This window comes from Pholcus phalangioides, unplaced genomic scaffold, assembly GCF_987345545.1.
Source record: "Pholcus phalangioides strain wild (caught in Gottingen) unplaced genomic scaffold, Ppha-v1.0 ptg000015l_1, whole genome shotgun sequence".
In the NCBI taxonomy this organism is placed as follows: domain Eukaryota; kingdom Metazoa; phylum Arthropoda; class Arachnida; order Araneae; family Pholcidae; genus Pholcus; species Pholcus phalangioides.
The window spans coordinates 24,191,576-24,214,241 of NW_028301608.1; the positions used below are offsets into that span (position 1 = coordinate 24,191,576).

At 35.2% G+C, this 22,666-nt stretch overlaps 1 protein-coding gene across 1 annotated transcript; it reads right to left on the reverse strand.

The window, feature by feature from the left end:
• Positions 1-414: 414 nt before the first annotated feature.
• Positions 415-22,588, reverse strand: LOC149075709 (uncharacterized). The gene is made up of 9 exons (XM_089243212.1): positions 20,911-22,588; positions 19,587-19,724; positions 14,694-14,738; positions 11,605-11,746; positions 10,576-10,676; positions 9,384-9,433; positions 8,478-8,613; positions 7,170-7,267; positions 415-654 (listed from the first exon to the last, which is right to left on the reverse strand). Exons 1-9 carry the CDS (start codon positions 22,229-22,231, stop codon positions 466-468), a joined length of 2,220 nt encoding a protein of 739 aa, XP_089099338.1. The 5' UTR covers positions 22,232-22,588; the 3' UTR covers positions 415-465.
• Positions 22,589-22,666: the final 78 nt, after the last annotated feature.

The window sequence follows — 22,666 nt, forward strand, 5'->3', positions numbered from 1 at the left end:
ACTGGATTTTGAAAGGGGTTGCAATATATGTATCTTCAGGGATATTGAATGTCACTGTCAATAGAGTGAACTAGATTAACCTTCGTGAAATGAAACAATGTAGGGCGCAGTAGCCCAGATCGATAAGATACTCGCTTGAAGAACCAAAGGATGTTTAGAGGTGTCGCGAGTTCAATACCTGGTTCCGTCCTTGTCAGAAAACTTTCCTGATACAGGGATACAACAGAAACGGCAACATTACTGCAGAAAAAATTGCTACCGCAGAGAGTCCCCATCGAGGGGATAGCGCACCAACCTCTTGAGTATAAAATCAAAAGCCTGCTGTTCGGAATCTGCAATAAATTGTAGGTCCCGGTCTAATTAGCCGTAGTGTGCAGAAAATGACCATGGTGCGACAAAAATTACCAAACGAAATAATGTAAAATATATTGAGATTTATTTCAGTGCTAAAATAGAGACAATCTATCATTTCTTCCTGAATTTTAGAGACTTCAAGTTTCTCTTCATGTGGTCTGGAAGAGGTGCGCTGATGAAAAGATTTCTCCCGCCAAGAATTTGGGGTATAGTTACGCTATGTGCATGAATATGCATTGGTATATAGCGCACTTTGCTCTGCCTGACATCCAATTTCTGTAAGATGTCTCCTGAAAGTTTCTGAAAGAAATTTGAGTCAAATTAATTTAAAAAACATGGATTATGAATTACAAATTTTCACTGACGCATGACTAGATAACAAAATAAGATGCATAGATTCAATGATAGCATTTACTAAGCATTACTACTAGGTTTTTTATTTATAATAAAAAATGTTACTGAGAAAATAAGCATGGAAATGAATCAAGTTCTGCATCAAAGGATAAAATAACTGAATGAATATCAGGGAAGGAGATTAACAATGTTGCAAAATTTTCAAAACCTCACAGAAGATGAAGAGACGAACATAAAATTATCATGCAGATAATGGAGAGGATCAGTGGGTTTTGGGCATGATCTTATTTACTTTGTTCACTTACAGTATCACTGAGGCTGCTTCACCCATCCCTCTATTGCAATTTGCTGAAGACATGAAATTCTCTCCAATAGAAACAGAGGAACCTGAAAATTACATACCAACAACTTTTCCAGTGAAGTTGTGAGTATAAACTCCCTATTTAAATATCAAAAAGTGGATCAATGTATTTTGGCAGATGCACTGAACCTGAATATTATCAGTTAGGTAATGAAACGTTGCAGCAATTAGATACATGCATGGATTGAGATATTGCAATGAGTGGCATCCTGGATTTTACTGAACATTATCGTGACATAGTTTGCAAAGCGAATGGAATTTTATAAATGCTACATACAGCATATCGCAAATCTGATGTGCATGCGTTATCATGTATTCTGTGTGCATGTTCATCCTGCTCTGCAGTTCTGTTCATAAGTATGAAGCCCTTACAAAATTAACACTAGAACTGCAGACTGGGTCAAATTGACCCAAACTGAAAAAAAACGTGTTCTGTAACGAAAACAGGAATTTATTTTCGGTTTCTGAGTTTTTCCCTACTCTCATTCAACGTTGTTTAACTGTGTATTCAATAATGGAAAAATATGTTTGTTTATGAATATGAAATAGGCTTTAAAATTAGTTAAAAAATGATGTAATTCAGTAAAAATAAGATTTTGTATAGAATACACCATTCAATACAAAAACTTTTTTTCGGTATTTCCATAATATGACAAAAAAAAAGTAAAACAAGCATGTCAAATTAATTATGAGAAATTAATATGATCTTGTCAAAAGAAACATGGTTTAATCATTTATGATGAGCAGTTCGGAGCAAATTATTTTCGTAATTTATGTACTTTACCGCATGTTGAAGCTGCAGACCCATGCAAAAAATTAACAGATTCGTTTCTACATTTTGATGACACCTAATACCTAAAATCAGACTCGTTTCTTTGTTTTTTCTTTCTTTTGATAGGTAACAAAATTACGCGATCAAGAGCGCACGAACGTGCTTCTTGCATAAGGGTGCCACGTATGATGAATGCATCTCTTCAATAACATTTTAGAGGAACTGCTTTCGAAAAGTAGTTTTGCTGTTCTGTACAAAATCCAGGAACTTATTATAGTGAGAAGCAGGATGTTGTAGAAAATGTGGACAGAGGCTACCTTCACCAATTATTTTTTCGGTCATTTTATCGGTACATCTATGGCTAATTTTGTTGAATTTTAGTATAAAATAGTTTTCGGGGATGACTTTGGGCCTGTGCTACTGTCGATATCGACTGTAAGATGAAGCGTGCTGACTGATAAAAAGTTTTTTTCTATTTTTCCTTGATAAATTTTCATTATGACATATTCCAGTAGCGATGTTTCGTGCAACTGTAGTGTGTCAGGTACTTCTCTCTGATTTTGTTTCACCGTCCCTACTAAGCTTGTATTTTTTTGGCTTTTGCATTTCAGCTAGCTTCAGTGTAGTGAAAAAAGTTGCCAGTAGTGAGATTTCTGTCCTTGTTCTCAAATGGTTTGATCAGTTGGATGACTATGTGCTCTGAAAGAAAGAGACTCGTTGGATGCTCATCCTTACCTAGATTTAAAAATCAATTCAAAATGTATTTGGTATCCACCTCAACTGCAAGCTAGAATTCTATTCCCTTTCATTGACATCGTTTGTGTACAGAAATTAAATTTCAGCTACACATTTTTTCTAGAGTTGAGTTTTTACTTTCCCAAAACCTTTCTTGAGTTCCCTCATAATATCAGGTATTCATCAAGAAATATTTTGCTCTACTTGCCATTCCTTCATTGAAAAAAAAAAAAGATAATCTCCTCGGACAAGGAATTGGCCTTGACCTTGAAAGACCTTTATTCTTCACTATCTTCTTTAGAAATACATTTTAGAAAGGGGTTAACCACTTCCGAGAAAATCCTACACCTTTTTTTTCCATAGAATAGTATGTTGGGTCAAAATGACCTAAACCGTGGTTCTAGGTATAAGTGCTTATATCTCTGGAAAATGAAATGTGAAGAGAATAAAATTTTCGTGAATTAATACTTATATGACATCGTGAAAACTCACGAAATTTTTTTACCATGTGCACTTAAGTTTTTGAGATAAATGAAAACGAAGTTTGATTTGGGTCAAATTGACCCACTCCGTGGTTCTAGTGTTAAGGACATAAGCTCCAAGAGAAAAGCCACACAAGTCCTTTACCAAACGAAGAGCTAGCATGAGTGGCTGGTCTGATTGCAAGAGGCTTGAATTTCTGGGTTTGCACTTTCTGGAATAGATTAGAATCGCTGCAGATCTGAAGATGTGCTACAAACTAGTCTGCCAAATGTTTTATCTACCATTGAGATAGGGTTTCGAAATTCCCAACATTTTGAAGCTATCGGGAACGGGAAATCGAATTTCCCAAGAATTACCCGAAATCACTTATTTACACTGGAACCCCCATTTATGACTCCTTCCATTTACACGACATTTATTGGCCTAGCTTACTCTCTACTTTTTTAACTTATTATTTCATTTATGCGCTACACAACTTCAATTACACTATGTTTTCACGACACGAGTCCCAAGTTTTATAATTGATTAATGATATATTATTACTATTAGAGCCTGGAAGTTCAGGCAAAATGCCATAAATGCCTATTTTCAAGCTTTTTTGAACTTTCTGCCCCCATAAATGCCTATTTTTACATAGTTTTTAGTTTATTGGTGCATTTCAGAGGCCATAATATGCGAACTTGGATATTTTGAACATTGAGAACAAAAGAAATGATTTTTTAAAAAATGTTTCCAACTCTCAGTATCAATGTATCATCTGAAAGTCCCCCCCCCCCCCTAGTCCTCCCAGCCCCATTTAAAGGAGAATACATAGTCTGAGAGATAGGGAACTTGGTGTTGCTTATGCATTAACTTTGCTTTGACCGGATGATGTTAGACAAGAATAATTTTGTTTCCGATGAATGCAGCCCACTTTTAGAAAAGCAGAGGAAAATTAGAAATTTGTTTCTCCTCATACTTCACGCTATATGTCTCGCTCAGGCATTGCATGTGTATAGTTGGCCAATGATTGTCCCAAAAGGCCATCAGTTGACGTCATGACTCACACAAGACAAGGTAGAAAACAGGGCTCTGGGCCCCCCCCCCCCATTTTGTTTTGATTTTTGTTACACCACAAATGTACTGCAACAACCATAGCTATTTATTTATTTTTTGGTATTTCATTAAATTGACCAGAGTCACCCTCAGTGGTATGAGACAAATACAGCCACACAGGGCCCATTCTTGGAGGAGTCCCTCATACGTATGAGGGAATATTTAAAAAAGTTAATTTTTTCACTACAATAGAACACACAAGGTAGCTATGTATCAACTAAAGAAACTTAGTGATTGTTCTAAATAATACACATCAAATAAAAGAAAATTATTCGCAACTCGAAGGCACCCACAGATTATTTTCTCTTCAGGCTTCACGTCTGGTAATGGTGGCCTTGAAGTTGACCTTTATTTTGGGTTTGAAATCAATTTAACTTGGATAATAATGCCGTTATTATAAACCACAATTAAAATGGTAGATGGGTTAAATGCAACCAATTTTTCACCTAGTTTTTGGGCCTTTTTAAAACCTTTTAGTTTCCAGTTATATTTCATATCTTCCAAAAATTATAAATGCCTTTTTTTAGGGTCTATTTTAGGTATTTTAAGTGCCTTTTGCCCGCCGATTTCGCCCATTTTTAGTGCCTAAACTTCTGGGCTCTAATTACTATAGTATTAATGATCCATGCAGTTAAATGTGGAAGGTGTACAAATCTTTGTGTTAAAGGGTGAATTGGCACTCGTGCTTGTGTGCTCGACTCTCCTGGTGGCCCTGGCACCAGGTCCTAAATTCCATTGCAGTTTGGCCAGGATCCGAAAAACTTATAGGATTTCCTGTTTTTCTTGTTGCAGATTAAATTAAATTTAGGCAGCATAAAATTTTATTTTCTTGCATTTTCCTACAGTTAACAAAGGAAAAAAAAAAAAAAAGCCTTTCCTTTTGTATAGTTTGAATTCCAACTTGCATATGCAGCATTAGGATGGCTTCATTCCAATTATGCTGATCACATGCTTACACATCACACTTAATCATTACTGATATAAATATAATAATTCATACCCACTAACACATAATAAGCATTCAAGAAGTCTGAGTTTTAAACTACGTCTAAACATTTGAAACTTGTAGTGTCAGCTGCATAAACTGATTTTCCCCCCTCTTGTACATCATAGTTTTTTAAAGGCGGATCATGGTCAGTGGTCATGCCACTTGAAAGTAAAAAAAGGTAAACTAAGACGTGCTGATGAGTGAGGAAAATATATTAAATATTATGTATGTTTGACTTTAGAATAGCAGAGAGCTTCAGTCTTTTTCAGAAATGGACGGACCCCATACATAAAATAATAGGGATAACTATTAACACACTACAACACATTTAGAAATCACAACAGGCCCAGAATCATATAACACCACATCCTTTTTTTTCAGGTATCTCCTTCGTTCATCTCTCGTGTTCCCACTTCCCCAAAACAGTATAGGATTTCGTAGTAGGCCAGGGTTGCTCTGGTACAGTTACACAAAATGGAAGCCCCCCCTCCCCTCCACATTTTCTTTTTCAATCTATTCTTTCTCCAGCCCCATATCTATTTTCCAAGCAATGCTATGCTATAGGTAAAGAAAATTAATAAAATTTTAAACAAATATTTCCATTGATTTTTTTAATCTTTTATATTTCATTTTCAGTATTAATGTGTCCGAACAGTAATTTGCCAGATTTCCTAGGAATTTTTCTCGGGATTTCGGAAACGGAAAATCGCAAACTTCCCGAGAACGGGCGGACCGGAATTCTCTAGCGGAAACCTTACATTGGGAGAACCTTTCTTCGAGATCATGGACAGATGAGCCAACCTATGTGGCCATCACTTCCAAATAAGAACACCAACAGCCAGAAGAGATTGCTTTTTCCACGATTACAAACGCATTGCTGTAAGAATATGGAACAAGGATGACGTCACTCTCTGTTATCCATAAGAAGGTTTTCAACAGCTGGCTGATGCAACGATGAATTCAGAAAGAAAGGAAATTCAACTGCCCTTTTGGGAGAATGAATGTCCTCTCACTTGCTGCATGAGCACCCTAGTGAGAGGACATGGGCTCGATTCTAAATTCATCCTTGCATCAGCCAGTTGTTGAAAACCTTCAAATATGGAACAGTCTGCGCATCAGAACTTGTATGCTCTGCCTATGCAAGATTTGCTTTCACTATAGAAGATTTCGGCCAGGCTATGTATACAAAGTGCTTTCCCTACTATTTTTTATTATTATCATTTCTATCTATATCTTTCCAATACACAAGTGTATTGCGTGCTTGGTAGAGTTGTTTAGAACAGTATTATTACTGTTACGATAGCGCGATCGGTAGAGGCGTGGCGTGTTAGAGTTGTTGTAAATAAATAATGTAAGGTTGCACGAAGGCAATATTATTGGCTAATTAGAAAAAGGTGTAGTGATGGAAATAGGGATTACTTAGCCTATTCAAACTTGTTTTGCATAAACTGCTGTCTTCAATAATGAAAAGTGGAAAAATATGGTTATCTATAATGACAATATGTATGAAGTCTCATTTTTGTTGCTTCATTTGCAATCAAGACATGCAACTTGAAAGGAGTCTTAGGAAAAGTAGACATTTAGGACCATGACTAGGGTCAAAAATGTTTTATTAGCAAATAGGTATTGTTTTAAATTAAGACGTAACTATGGGGACCACACCTGTGGATGGGGGAATTAGGTCTGCGTGGCTTGTAGAATAACTATGTAACTGTATAAATATTTTGTTTATGTGTGTGTGTGTGCATATTCTTGCTTCCCTTAGTTTGAATTGTGCTTGTTTGACATAAATAACATGGTAGTATGAATATTTACCTTAAGCATGCAAAAAAAATGTTTCTATTACAAATGGTATCAAATCTATAACAGTAAGAAGGCAAACTACAGTTTTCATAATTAAGCATACTTGTGAGTCCTGACAAGGTAAAATAATGTGTTTATTACAGTTTATATTTATATCACTTAGAAGCCCGACTACTGAACCAATAAATTACATTTGGATGTGTGAAAACTTGAGAATGATTTACCTGAGGAGCAAGTTTATCCAAATGAGAATATTTGTGATCTCCGAGTATGGGGCAGCCCAATCCAAATCCAAAATGAACTCTGATTTGATGTTTTAATCCTGCAAATAAAATGAAAACAAAATAATATAATATATATGTATATAAATAACAAAAAAATTACATTGATATTTATCTATTTGTTTTCTTATTTCTGGTATAGTATGATTGATTGCAATGATAATTTGCAGTGAATAGGGTAATTGAAAACTCTGATTATTTGATTATTTTAGAAACAATAGAAAAGTATCCAAAAAAGACCATGTTAGCAAAACCTACTGTATAATGATTAATGTTACTGTAAAGGGTGATTCAGAAAAACAGCTAAACTGAAAGGGCAATTCAGAGGCATATTATAACAATCCGAAATCACATTGGAACATAAGTGCATGTACAAATGCCTAACGGAGTCGCTAGAGGGAATTGCTACATCACACACTTTTAAAGCAATCCTGAACTCAGCAAGCATGAAGTTGCAATTCTGACAACATACACTCAGACCACACATTCCGGCATAAACCAGTTTGTTAGAAATTCCGCATGGACTGCATGCTTGCTATTACTACTTAACCGCACCTCGTAATAATAATGCATGCACCTCATAATTCCTTTGCAAAATTTCTAATGAATCGGTACATGGCAGAATGTGTGTTCTGAGTGTATGTGTGGTCCCTAACATATTTATGTTGTCAGAATTGTGACATCATACTTGCCAAGTTTGGAATCACTTTAAGAGTGCGTGATGCAACAACACCGTGTAGTGGTGTTTGGATGGTGTGATTCCGGATGGTGTTTGCGCACAACTTCTTTACACAGATCATAGAATAGATCATTTGATTATTTTGTTTCACCACTGTCATTTTCTGCACACAAAGGCTGATTAGACAGGGACCTACAATTTCTAGCCGATTCTGAATGGCAGACTTATTTATACTTACAGAGAGTTTTTGGAATGTTAACCCCTCGATATGGGACTCCCTGCGGTAGCAATCTTTTTCCGTGGTCATGTCTCATGTCACCATCTCTATTTTACCCCTGTGTCAGGAAAGTTTCTGACAAGGACAAACCGGGTGTCGAACTCGCGACACGTCTAAACATGCTTTGGTACTTCAGGCTAGTATCTTATCAGCCTGTGTGTGGGCTACCGCACCCATCATATAATAGAAAGAAAATGGAGTGTGTGTGTGTGTGTGTGTGAGGTGGGGGGGGGGTCAATGAAACAAATTCTAATATTACAAATCTGATCATGAGAACAAAATTAAAAATTATTACCAGTTTCGGGAACAACTTCAACTAAAGCTGCACTGCCCGATACAGATATCACTCTATAATGTGTGATGGCTGTTTTTCCTTTCTTGCTGTGTGATCTATAAGGCAAATCTTTTGGAATTTCTGGACTTAGCACCATCTATCAAATTTAATTAAACACATGCATTTATTTATACATCTTATTTTTCTAAAAAGAATTAATATAAGAGAAAAATTTTCACGAAACATTATTATTGCTATACACTTTTAAACACTTCATACACTGCTATAGAAGTTAATCACTTTAACATACATGGTGAAAACTTAAGTCTGTATCACCTCAAATAACTCTTAAAACCATTGGCTATAGAAACATGCTTTCAATTAGACTTGTTTCTGTACAATCATGAACGGTTTCCGTAAATCAGGCTTTGAGCATGTTTAAGAAACCCTGCACAGTGATGCTAATTCTAAAACAGTGTAGAAGCTAAGATAAATTATTATAATTATCAATTATTAGAATTTGGGAAACAGTTTTGTAACTGATGATAAAATTTAAGTAATTGATAACTATCCTATGTGAACGTTGATGCTTAAATTGTAAATTGCAGTCATTTTACGGAGCCAGGATAGATTAATTGGATGAGTCAAATTTTGTTAAATTCGAACATTTTTCCAGTGACTTTGGACTTCGAATTAACCAAGTTTGACTATTTTTACACAGCTTGTTTTTCCTGGCTACTTTTTTGGAGTAGCTAAGAGTTTTCTCTTAAAGATATATATATCTGTATCTACCACTGATTATAAATTAAACAATAAAAACTTTCAATTAAGAATAAAAAGAAAAATTCTCTCTCAAAAATAACTTCATGAATTAATTAAATATGAGCAATTGTTTTAAATAATGAGCATAACATAGGCATAACTCACCCTTCTTTTGGTGCCTATAGTGCCTTCCGATATAGGTATATCAATAATGCCTATAAAAATAATTTAAAAAAAATTAATACAGTAATGTTGTTTTCAGCCAATAGGATTTGGTTCTTGTTTAAGAGAAGAACTTGCATTCAGCATGTAAACAATCATTATAAAGGTATGTCTGCATATGCTTATTTGCTTTGACCATGAGTTGATAAAAATAAATAATGAAAATTTTGTTTTTTTTTTCCACCAAGTGAATTGGTTGTGATCACAGCGTCACAACTTTTGCTACACAAAATCCAAGAAATATGCCTCGTCTCTTTGATATGATGATCGATGGATGGTCATTCCAAGTCTGATGTTCATCTGCTATGCATCACTTGACTTGCAAGCAATATTTCATTACATTTCACGGGCGGATATACGGAGGGGGGGGGGGGCAATGCCCCCAGCATCAAAGGTGAAGTCGGCTGATCTAATGCATATATGCATAGATGAATTGATATCATCATCATCGTGTCCCCCCAGCAATAATGACCGTACCCCTCCAGACTTCCATGTCTATCTCAGCATATGTTACATTTGTACTGATTAATGGGAAATTTCAGCAAACCACTTAAGAACAATGCACAACACCTGGATGAAGATGCACACCTTAACCTTCTTAATGGCAATTACAAGATATCTTGCCTAACTCAATGCTTGATGCATTTTAAGAATTATGAGATATCTTGTTTAACTTGATGATTTGTATTTTGGCAATTAAAAGGTATTTTGCCTCCTTAAAATATATTACAAGATATTTGACTTCTTATTTTGGTAATGACAAGTCCAGGTAGTTATATTGTTCGCTTCATCTTCAAGCACATTTTCCATATCCCCCCACCTGTCAATCAACGAATGAAGCCATCTATTTTTCATGTTTTGACAAAAGGAGGAGAGAGAAATAGTGTTTGAAATATTACTTTTTTTCTTTTCACTTTGGGGGGGGGGGGTGGTATAGTAATATGCATACAGCACATAAGCTGTACCAAGAAAAAGCCAGTGTTTTTCTCCTGCAGGGGTAATTGTTCTCAAAGTTGGGAGGGAGAAAAGCACCTGCACAAAATCGAAAATATTAGGACTTGCAGGACACCCTGTATATAAGAGAGTAAAAAATATAACTATAATGAAAATATAAGAATTAAAGATGCATACATACCTTCTAATGGATCTGGAACCCGAGTGGTAATAATCCAATATTTTTTTAGTATTTTCTGCTGTGCAAATAAGGCTTTCATGTATGCAGCTGTATGTTCATTTCTTTGAAATAGGCATAATGACATTAATCATATGAATGAGTCAAATATAACTATCAATTTGTAAATTCAAAAAGCACTAGACATAATGAATATGAAGATATCATTGGTCAGTTATTTGAGTGACTGTTGGTGAGATTTAGTGTGCTTTTGATGGTAGCCTGGCATTGCCATTCTCGTGCTTTTGATTAGCTTTTGATCTGGTCTGGTGCCTTTGATATAAATGGCAAATTTTTTTGGCTCATTTTTTCATCGTCAATTAGCAATCATATCACGTGCTGACTAGCACTGTGAAGATTGAAGTCATTAACTATATTATTGAAAAGATGTAGCATAATTTCATACACATTTTTTAGTTATCTCAACCAGAGGCATATGCAGGGAAGAACATGGGACACCCCCTCCCAAGACAATCAACAATTATATAACAATTTTTTTTTTACAAAATCAAAATATTGAAGAAAAGACTCTCGTTGATCTGGCTCATACCTGACTAAGGTATGCCAGATTACTAAAATCACCAGATTACTGGAAGGCAGTATAAAAAAAAGCCCATTTAAATAGTATAAACTTGTGCACACAGACATGTAGTGATGTGTTTTTCCATTCTACACTCACAGGGAGCCTGCCTAAAAACACTGGATTACTGGATGGGTTGGATTAGTGTATGACTGAATTATCAGACTACTTTTTTTTTAATTTAAAATGATATTATTAGTTCATAACAAAATTTCTCTGGAAGAGATTCTTTGTATACACGCTTTCTCTCCAATAATAAAAAAAATGTATGCGTGTCCCCACCAAGGGTAGGTCCTGCTATGCTCCTGATCACAACTAATAATAATGCCAAAAATACTTTGATCATCATATTTATTTCTTAATTGATTTTTCTCGATATTTAAAAAGAACAGGTAAAGAATTAATTTGCTGACCTTGCTAAAATAAAACAGCCCGTTGTCTCTTTATCTATTCTATGAACAGTATATAATTTAGGGTTAGAGCTCGTGGTGTCCATCATTCGTGCAAATTCATTTAAAACCTTCGATAACGATGGTTCTTTGTTTTTTTCCGCATCTAAAAGTAAAAAAAATTAAAACTGAAACTTAAAACATAAGAGAAAAGGATGAAATCTCAAATGCATCAATAAAAAGAGAAAATATTTGAAGCAAGACAGTAAAACAATGCTGAAAAAAATGAATATACATTAAAATGTCATTACTGCAGCAATTTACTAACTAAATGAAATTTTTTTTAATCTGTGCTCAATAAAATAAAAAATAATTGATACTACTACTGTAGTAAACTGAATTTCCATCATAAATTGGTCTTTTTATTCTCAAACACAATGTTTTTTGAAGTGACTGGACAAGGATCTTTTGATTAAAGTGGGAAGCTTATTTTTTGGTTATAAAGTAGATGCTGCTTATTAAAATCACAGATAATGTTGTCACTTTCATTAAGTAGAGAATGGGCCAATATTATAGCATTTGGACCGATATCATAACCAGAGGAAAAAAATTTATTTATTCCTCTGGTAATATATAAGACTTCGGCTTATGTTATCAATTTTTTCATTCAAAGTTTTTTTTCTTTTTCCATATTTTGAAGCTAAAGTTGAACCAGGCTTTTTCCCAAAATGTAGGAGGCATGTAGTATAGCTCTCAAGGACCCTAATAAGGCCTGAAATGTAGCCAGACTATGTAGGAGGCAAGAAGGCTCCCTTATTGGCAAAAATTTCCGTACTCAGCTCATAATGTCCTAATCGAGTTGTAATATCTGCTATGATCCATGTAGTGCTTCTTTTGTAATGACTTTCCCACAGTGAAGGCATGTGTAATGTAAAAAAAAAGGTCCTCTCCTCGGTTCATGGTCATTTTGTTTTGTCCAAACGCTCTTTCACAGTTTCTTGGCCAGAAGGCTTCCATAAGGGAATCAATGGAACATACCATACATTATGAAAAGTATAATAATTTGTAATGCGCATTAGACCAGTGGATCTCAATTCAAAGTCATATGCGGCTCCTTTACCCAATTCATGATTCATCTGCGGCTCCCCAGAATAGTTTATTAGATATTTTCACTAATAAAAGAGCCACTTCAAAGCATAAATGGGTGCACACACAAATCGATATCTCCAGCTCCTCGCAATGTAGACTTTGAGAAATACTGTCTTAGACAATTCTATTCTAACTCACGATTTATAAATAGAAAAAAAAACAAAAAACAATCCTGTTTGGAAAAAAAAGGCACGATTTAACATTTTTGAAACCTGTTATGTGAGAAAGAAAAATGGAATTGTCCCATTCAATCAAACAGGATATATGGTCAACATGCTTACAACCAGGATAATTTTTTTGATATTGTCAATCGGTTATTATTATCGGAGTCCCACTGTGATTACATTAAGCAGCATGAACCAAATGCAAATCTGTAATATGTTGTTCAGTTCAGGGCTGTATCGTTGCCTCCTGGGGCAATGGAAAAGATTGATATTTGAGGAATACAGATATAAATCTTTCTTCACCTGTTTGGCAAACCAGGAAGAACCCTTGAAGCTTGCTCTCCCCCCCCCCACCACTTCCTGACATTGCCCCAATACAGTTACGGTCCCAGTTCAGTCTAATCTAAGAAGCTATTATATAATTTTTTTGAAGAAGAAGAAAACTAGAGGCAAAAGTTGAAAAATCTAAAATATTGTCAATTCAATATATATGTATGTTACGGTAAAAGCCAGAAGACTGGTTGAACATGGATTTTACCGATAAAAACCAGATTTCAACCTAACCATTCAAACTAGGTTACCAACTCGCCTTGGAGAAACCTAGGTTTCACCAAGATGAGTTGGTAAAAGCCAGAAATACTCTTGGAAACGTTTTCATTTTAGACTTGTACCCAGTCAAAAGCTTGTTTTTAATTAATATTCAAACCAGAATCAAATTCTTGTTCCCCCATCCCCAGCTCCAAAGGCTTTTGGTAGGATTACAAATGGTCCCAGCCGGGTTCTAATAATCTTCGGGCTTTTACCGTATTATCGCAATATGTGTGTGTGTGTATATATATATATATTCTAATAATCTTCGGGCTTTTACCGTATTATCGCAATATGTGTGTGTGTATATATATATATATGTATATATATAAATATACACACACATATTGCGATAATACGGTAAAAGCCCGAAGATTATTAGAACCCGGCTGGGACCATTTGTAATCCTACCAAAAGCCTTTGGAGCTGGGGATGGGGGTGGGGGACAAGAATTTGATTCTGGTTTGAATATTAATTAAAAACAAGCTTTTGACTGGGTGTGCATGTGCAAACTTTCGTCCAGAAGGTGGAAAAAAGGAAATAGTGTGATTTTGAATGATGGCTGTCGTGTGTGTGGTGAACACACATGATTGTGTTCGTTTGTGATTTTACTCGTGAGGATGTCATGTTTTCATTTTAATGTTGTATTTCTGTTAATAAATGTGATAGTTATGCATAATGTGATGCCTCATCAATTCGTGTCATGCTACAGTAGAAGTCTATACCACCGAAAAACATGTCACAAGTTGAGGGACACCAGATTTTTTAATGTTGACTTTTTTAATCTGATTCATTCCTGCCATGCTGGGAAAAGTAAGGTTTAATAAGGATCATAGTATGCATTCAGCTAATTCAATGGATTTCTATAATAAAGATATTTTAGAATATTCCAGAATCTGTGATTAGAATTCCCAGGCATGATGATCTCCCTTGATGTTTCTCAGTATGTCGGCTTATGTGGGAGAATGTGGTATTAATAAAATTTTGTAATCAAATACTTAGTAAGCAAATTTAATAAAGCAGTTCAACTGCATTTGCATGAATAAATAAGTGGATGTTGTGCTTTTATAATCACAATGATATCTACTTAAGAGGTTCAACTGTGCATAATGATGTTAAAAAATTTAAAGGGAAGTTAATTCAGGAAATGAATACATTAGAAGAACTTGTAATGTTACCATATCAACTATACTGTTAAACAATTGTACTTACCATGTATCACAAGATTATATGGTTTGTCAATAATAAGTAGATCATCTGGAAGAGACAGAGCAAAAAGTTATTAAATTGTTTGAACTTACAAGCTGTTTGAGTTTGAACTTTATGTTTTTCAAGGAAATTTGACGCAATTTATTTATAGATAATTATTATGTGTTTCATGTAAAAAAAATCTGACAAGTTTTTAAACCTGGGGGGGGGGGGACCAATTTAAATTTTTGACAATGACTATGATATATAGTTACTTATACAAGCATAGACATGGATGGCTCCTACAAGGGTTTTCAACCTGGAGACCTGGAACAATTCTTGAATTATTTTTTTTCCACGCTATTAATTCAATACACAAGGGAAACATGAAAAGTCTGGTCTGAGCCCCCCCCCCCCACAAGATCCCAGCTTAGGAGCTCTGCTGCATGATGTGAGAGTCATGTTTCTAGAACACAAGGGTAAGAGTGTATGGCCTACCCAACAGAAGTCTCACGGAACTTCAGGGTTCCAAGGAACACAGACTGGAAACATATGCAATAGACAACCAAGCAATGGGCCAGGTCCAATTAAGAGTTAATTTTATGCCAATGAACGTGGAATGGAACAATGGGAACAAGGTTATCAATTTCATCACCTGGACACAGCTTGCCCTTACCAGACGCTAGGCAATTAACAATAGAAGGGCTGGGTGTGTCTCAATAATTCTTGGGCATCAAAAATACATATGACTCTAGGATACCTCCCTTTAGCCTGATTTTATTTATTTTGGGAAGGGGAAACAGCATCAATTATTTCAGAATTTATAGGAATACAGAGAAATATCCATACAAAAAAAATTTAAACATACAATTAAAAGTTAACTCAAAAATTGATGAAAATTCAGCACCGATGATAATTTTAAACAAATGAGAAACAATGCCCGAAATTACTGAAAATTGTAGACTAACTTCACTTAAAAATATTTGAGAGAAATTATTCTAGCACCAATGAAAATTCAGAATTAAAGGAAGAGAAAAAAATTCCAGAACTGAAGAAAATTCAGAATTAAAGGAAGAGAAAAAAATTCCAGAACTGAAGAAAATTCAGAATTAATGCAAAAAATAAATTAAGTATTTATTTAAGCATACTGGAACTTGGGATACATTATGCTGGGAAGTCTGTGGGTTACAGGAACCTGTTTGTAATTACTGACTAGCATGTTTAGCGAAAAGGTGAATCGCCTGCAATGTGTGTGGTTAACCACTGCCCAATCTCTGAGAGAGGAATCCATAACAGTTCGCTCTGAAGGGTTGGATGTTTCTAGAGCGGAGGCCACCATTATAAGTCAAAACATCTATCAACTGTCTATAGTCCTGTGTTATTATCGCTTCAATGTTAAATCCAATTCCCCTAAAGCTAAAGATATAGGTTCACAGTTACCTTGGCTTTCAATTTAATTTCATCTTATCGATATGCCAGTCAACCAGTCACCTTGGCGGAGAACCAAGTAGTTGACTCTGAGAAAGAGTCAGTTTTATGGGTTGTCAGAACTCCAGGTGCTGACATATATCTGCACTAAATATGTCTAAAAACACTGATCAACAATTAACTTTTTTTCTATAACACAAAAGTGAAGTAAGTTTTTCCAGACTAATTTTGGGGTGCTGAATCCAAATATGAATGTAAAAATTCTCCATTACATATAGTTTTTTCAGTGTGCATGATGGAAATTTTTTGAAATACATATACACTATGAAAAAACTTATACACACCTTGAAAATGGAGATGATTTGCATATTCTTAATAACAAATTATAATACATTCATTACGATATTTATTTTATCACATTCATACATTGTTATACATGGAATAACAAAGAAAAATTTTTGTTTTCTTCATACACTGACCAGCAAAAAAAAAAAAAAAAACTACAGGCATTTTTCCAGTATTTTATAAAGATAATTCATTTTTTCTTTTTTTTTGCATCATGTTGTCTTTCTGCAAAAACCAATCGTAATCGCTCATCATTGAAAGGTCCCACCTGCCTCCTCTGTAGAATGCCTTTGGTGGAACCTTTGTCCTTGTTCTTCACCAGGTTATCAGGAGAAAAAATGTATTTTTGGAGACATTCGATATCCAAAATGTTTGTACGAATGGAGAGAACAGACCTTGAATAAACTGTGGGCAATTTTTCTCTTTGTGGTTCCCTAAAAAACACACCTTCATTACAGATGTCAATGATTGCTATGCAGGGAATTGTCTTGGCTCTATGACCAGCCCCAATTTAATGTGAAGTGGCTGCAGCAAAACATAGCAAAACTCATTTATAACATTAATGCATCTGCAACACTGACTTTGCTCCATTTTTGGACTAAAGGGTTGTACATAAATATAAAGTGTGTGTTCATCTTCCAATAGTTTTGGATGGCAAAAAGTAGAAATATGATTATCTTGTATCATTTAATACGTATAGCCTAAATATGTAAATTTTGAAAGATATTCAATATTAAATACCATATGACAAAAAAACTAGACGTAATGGCCCTTTTTTAAAGATCAGATCTAGAATCAGCACCCAAAAATTAATCAAGAACAGCTAAAATTTTCCGTGTTAGAAACACCTTGTAGACCACAGTCATAAAAACATAGAGTATAGGGGATTCATTGATGAAGTAAGATAAATGGATACTATATGTCAGGGGTGGCCAACAACCAGGGCCGTCTTAAGAGCATCATGGGCCCCCGGGCCAAATGATTCTTCTGAGGCCCTACGTGGTGAATTCTCAGAAATTCCAACCACATTTCATTTTTGTGAGGCCCCTTTTCTCTGGAGGTGCCCGGGTGGGCCCATACATTAAGACGGCACTGCCAACAACTGACCTGCAAGGTGATTTTGTGCAGCCCACGACAATATGAAAAACTATATTTTTTATATTAGTTTCGATAGACTAAATTGTGGTTAATGTAAAAAAAAAATTAATAGTGATTTGACAAAAACTATTTGTATTTGCAACACACAAACCCTCTTTAAACATACAGGTCACATGATCGATTTCACAAACCTACTGTGGGAGTTATGAGAGTAACAGTAGCAAATGTTCTTGCACAATCATCAGAGATCAGTGATGGTAATCTCGACAAGCAAAATTTCTTCCAAAAATTTTCCTTTGAAGTAAGTTTTTCCATAAAAATAAACAACTAATGTGCTGTCGTATATTGGTAAAAATATTCAGTCAAGTATTTAGCTAAAAAGAAGCAAACTAGAAAAGCATTGCACGAAATTCAGAAAAACGAATTTCAAAATATAAAATTATTTTTTGTTTGATAAACTCTAATCATTTTATGAAGCAACATTCTACCCTGTAGTTAAAGTATTAACATTCATAATTTGCTGAAAGAAAAGAAAAATAAAAAAGAAAAAGTTTTCTTGAAAACTAAGAAATTGTAGTGAAGCTTATAAAAGTTAATAGACTCGGTATACTCTGAGAAAATACATCTACCTTAGTCATTCAGTAAGAATTGGTAGTCAACAAAACTGAATAAATATGCTAGGCACGCAAAAATTATTTGGCCAAGCTGCGAACAACTGACATAAACTCAAGGACTAAAAACCTCAGGAGAAGATGAAGTTCAACACGTTTGAAAAATCGGAAAAAAATAAATAAATAAGCCAACACCACATTTCTATTGGGAAGTGCTTGGGAAAAGTTTTGCAATCATGGAGAAAGCAAAGTCCAAAATCCAGGCATCAGTTGAAATTTTTCTAGGACAGCACATAAGCCTAAAGGTTCTACTGTCTTTGCAGAATCTAATGAATTGTGAGAAACTTGGAAAAAAAATCAGATGCGTTAACCCCAAAAATTTTTCCTAGTTCAGTTTTGTGGACTCGTGGAATGGATCTCCCGACTTTCACAAAAACTCTAAAAAAAAATTTCATCCAGTAAAGACTTGACAGTCCAGTGATCAACAAACAGTTTCCTTCTGCGCTGATTTCACTGTCTATGAGAGAACATACAAATACTTGTTTCCAAAAAATGAAGAGTTCAGTTAATAATTTATTAATAATTATTTAAAATAGTATTTAATTGAATTAACAGTTTTTTTAATTAGTTGATAAATCCCATTAAAAAGTTTGTGGCCTCCGATGCCATAGCAAGCAATCATACTGGGTGCAGCTTATATGCTGAAGTTCTCTTCCCTTGTGCATGCGGCTTATATACCAGAGTTTTGTCATCCCTGGTGCGGCCTGCGACACTGCAGCTCACCATTATGCTGGCCCTCAAACAGAGAGACATTGATGATCCCTGTTATATATCAATAACTGTAAATTTGGAAAATTGCTTACAACCAGTGTTCAGATAAACAGAGCTTCAGTCTTGAGGCCCGGGATGAATTTTATTTATTTTAAAACTTTTTCACACTATGGAGGGGACCCCCCACCAAAGAACCTATCCTATGGACCATGGGCCCAGTTTAAGGATGTTGGAGCCATACAGAGGATGCAAAAACACTTGCTTGCCCCTGACTTACCAAGGATCTAATTGCAGCTTAGTATTCACAAAACCATGGCACCCGCAATGGTGGGGCTGACAGGGATTCAGCCTGGGTGGTGGGGGACGATTCTTATATTTTGTTTTCACATGATAAATTAACTATGAAGGGCCAGGGTGGCCACCAAAGATCCCAGTTTAGGGACCCTGCTGCAGGATGTGGGGGTTAAATGACTCACTCCGGTGGACAGTAATGTTCCAGACTATGCCACAATGCTGGGCTGAGATCTCAGCAACAGGAAAAGTCTGGCGGCAGTGTGCTGGCATTCATTCATTCATTCGGGATGTACCATGAGCATAGCAATAAAATTTATTCTTTAGAAAAACTTCCTTGATTGATGGAAATAAAAGCTTATAAACTGCTCACCGTTGGAATACAAAACATTATTCTTCAAAAGAAGGAGGAGTTCATCTCTAGTGAGATCAGACAGATCGGGAACTTGGTTCTTCAGAATACGATAACCTTTGCTATCTTGAATATTTTCTGTCGACAAAATGAGTTCCCCTAAAAAAAAAATTAATGCAGTAAAAAAAATAATTAAAATATTACATTAAAAAAAAAATCCTTACAGGATAAAGTTATGCTCATGCCAACTATATTATCCCAAAGTAACTATTCATACACTTTATAAGTGATTGCAACATTTAAAAAAATGATCGATTCATTTCAACCGTACCATGTTCATTTTATGTATATGAGCACTAATTGAACTGGGAAGAATATCATACTACAACCAATTTCGAATAACTATACTTCTATGCCTACTTCCCAAGATTCAAAATCATCCTTTTCAAACCAGGGATGATTTTCAAACCACTACATAGCAACACAAATTCATATTATGAAAGTACAGTGAAACCATGGACGGAGATATGGGGGGGGGGCAGCATCAAAGGTGTAATTGGCTGATCTAATGTATATATGTATACACGAATTGACATCATCATCATCATCATTGTGCCACCCCCCCCCCATAGGCGGAGACGGACTTGGAAGTCTGGGGGGGGGGCACGGTCATTATTGCTGGGGGGGGGTACAATGATGATGATGTTAGTTCATCTATACATATATGCATTAGATCAGTCGACTTCACTTTTGATGCTGGGGAGGGGCAATTAAATAAATAATCAAATAAATTCATTAATTGATTACTGCTCAAGTAAAAGTTATCTGATTCATTATGATTAGCACCAAAATTAGCTTACAACGCTAGCACCAAAATTAGCTTAGCTTACTTAACCAACTCAAATGGTGAAGAAATCCATGCTGATCATATTGAAGCAGGATAAAATAAAGAATAATCAACAGTTATCCCAGTCACATCTTTTCGACAGTGCCGTCTTAATGCATGGAACTGAGGGAAAAGGAACTTCACAAAAATGAGATCTAGTTGAAATTTTTGAGAAAAAGCGTGTAAATTTGTAGGCAAGCACCCAGGTACGGCTTAAGAAAAATCACTTGGTCCAAAGCCTGTGATGCTCTTAAGACAGCCCTGCTTCTCTGAACATTTTTTTGCAAATTTTTAATGCTGAATTCTTTGCCATTAAATAAATAACATGAAAAAGTAAAACAGGGATTTTGATTTTTACATTGCCAAGTGGATGTGACTAGGAATTATAGGTAGGTTGTAAAAAATTTCCCTACGTTTTCTTTTATTTTAAACACAAATGTTTCAACTAGGCAAACAAACCTTTTTCATTCACTTGAGTTTTCAGATGTTTTTTTCTCAATTTTGCAACAAACTCCTCAGCTGTTACTGGATCACTTGCAGTGTTATTTTCAATCTTAGACGCTTCATCTTCATCAATTCCTACAAGGATATCTGGTTCACTCCATGTTATGATATCTGCCTTAACATCGTCAATAACCTTAGTAACCTCAGGAGAATTATTGATATTATGTTTAACAGAATATCGGTCCAGTATATCCTCACTACTACTAATTTCTTCATTTTTCTCGAAGAACTTCTCTTCAGCGTAGCTACTTTCTTTCACAAATTTACCAAAATACTGTTTGTCTATTTCAGATAAAAATGAGTCAGAATGTGCGACGCTTTCGACTCTCTTTAAACTGGATTCTTGAACAAAATCATAAATATAATGTATCTTGCTATTTTTACTCTCTTTAACATCATTTGGTATCTCGGTATTCATGGTGAATTCTTGCTTTATGGGCCTAGGTTTTTCATCAATTTGTAAGTTTTGCTGTTCACGCTGATCATTAGAAGTTTTATTGTCTTCGTACAATGAAGTACCAAAGTATGCATTATCAATATAACTGACATTTTCATCACCTAAACCATTATTCACATCATTTTCCGAAATATCACCATTTTTCGAGGACGAATATCGCTCATTTGCACAAGCACTGTTGTTAGCACCACCAGAGTTTCCCATATCGAGCTCTAAACCATGATGATTTTGTTGGTGGTTTATATGAATGTTGTCAGTATTTAAAGAGTACTTCGGATCTTCCTTTAATGCAGAACCAAAATATGCATCATCAATATAACTGGTACTGACAGGAATATTATATTTATCAGCGTCATGTTTATTCGTTGTTGACAATGCGAGTTCTTCATTGACTGATTTAAGTTGTGATTTTGGCGGATAATCAACTGCTTCTAGGCATTTTTTCCTGATTAACTTTTTGCGTCTAGACCTTGGGAGATCTGGGAAGTTATCCGATTTGTAAGACACCCCTTGGTTCCACGAATCTAACCGAATAGCCCCGAAAGAGGTGGTTCTTACAACTTCATCGACTTCTTTTTTCTTTTCGAAAAAATGACTGAATTTTTCTAAACAAATGGGTTTTTCTTCGAAACACACCGCATCTTTGTCACTTTCTATACCGTAAAGATCATCATTGGCTCCTTCATTGGGATCGATATTACCAACATCATTGTCACTAGCTGTGAATGGACTTTTAACAGCATTGGATAATTTACGAAAATGTAGATAGCGGATGCGGCTAAAGGATATTATATTTCTACGAAGGTTACCCCCGAACATGTTATGTGTCACAAATGTTCGCTCATAAAACTTAATGTTTATATAGAGAACTATGGTATTAGCACTTAAAAGTTTTTTCTCCGACGAAATATTATTAAAAGTAACAGCAATAATAATTATTAATTAAGAGCATCAAGAAACCACCCTTCAATCCAGCCTCATGGTTAAATTCACTTCATTTTTCTCGCAAGATTTCCCGCTGATGGTCTTTTAGATAAGATGATGAAGAAACGCTTGAATCTTCTCTATTTTATCGGTTAATTTAATCGTTTTGCTGTTTGGATTTTTCTTGACTTGTTTCGCAGAGAGATGGTCCAATTCTACCAAACTCAACACAGCTTTGCTTTGTTTGTAAACAAATGAGCTCAAGACTAGATGCTGATGATGATAGTTGTAAATGTTGACAAATAAAAATTTATTTCATAAAAAAAAAAT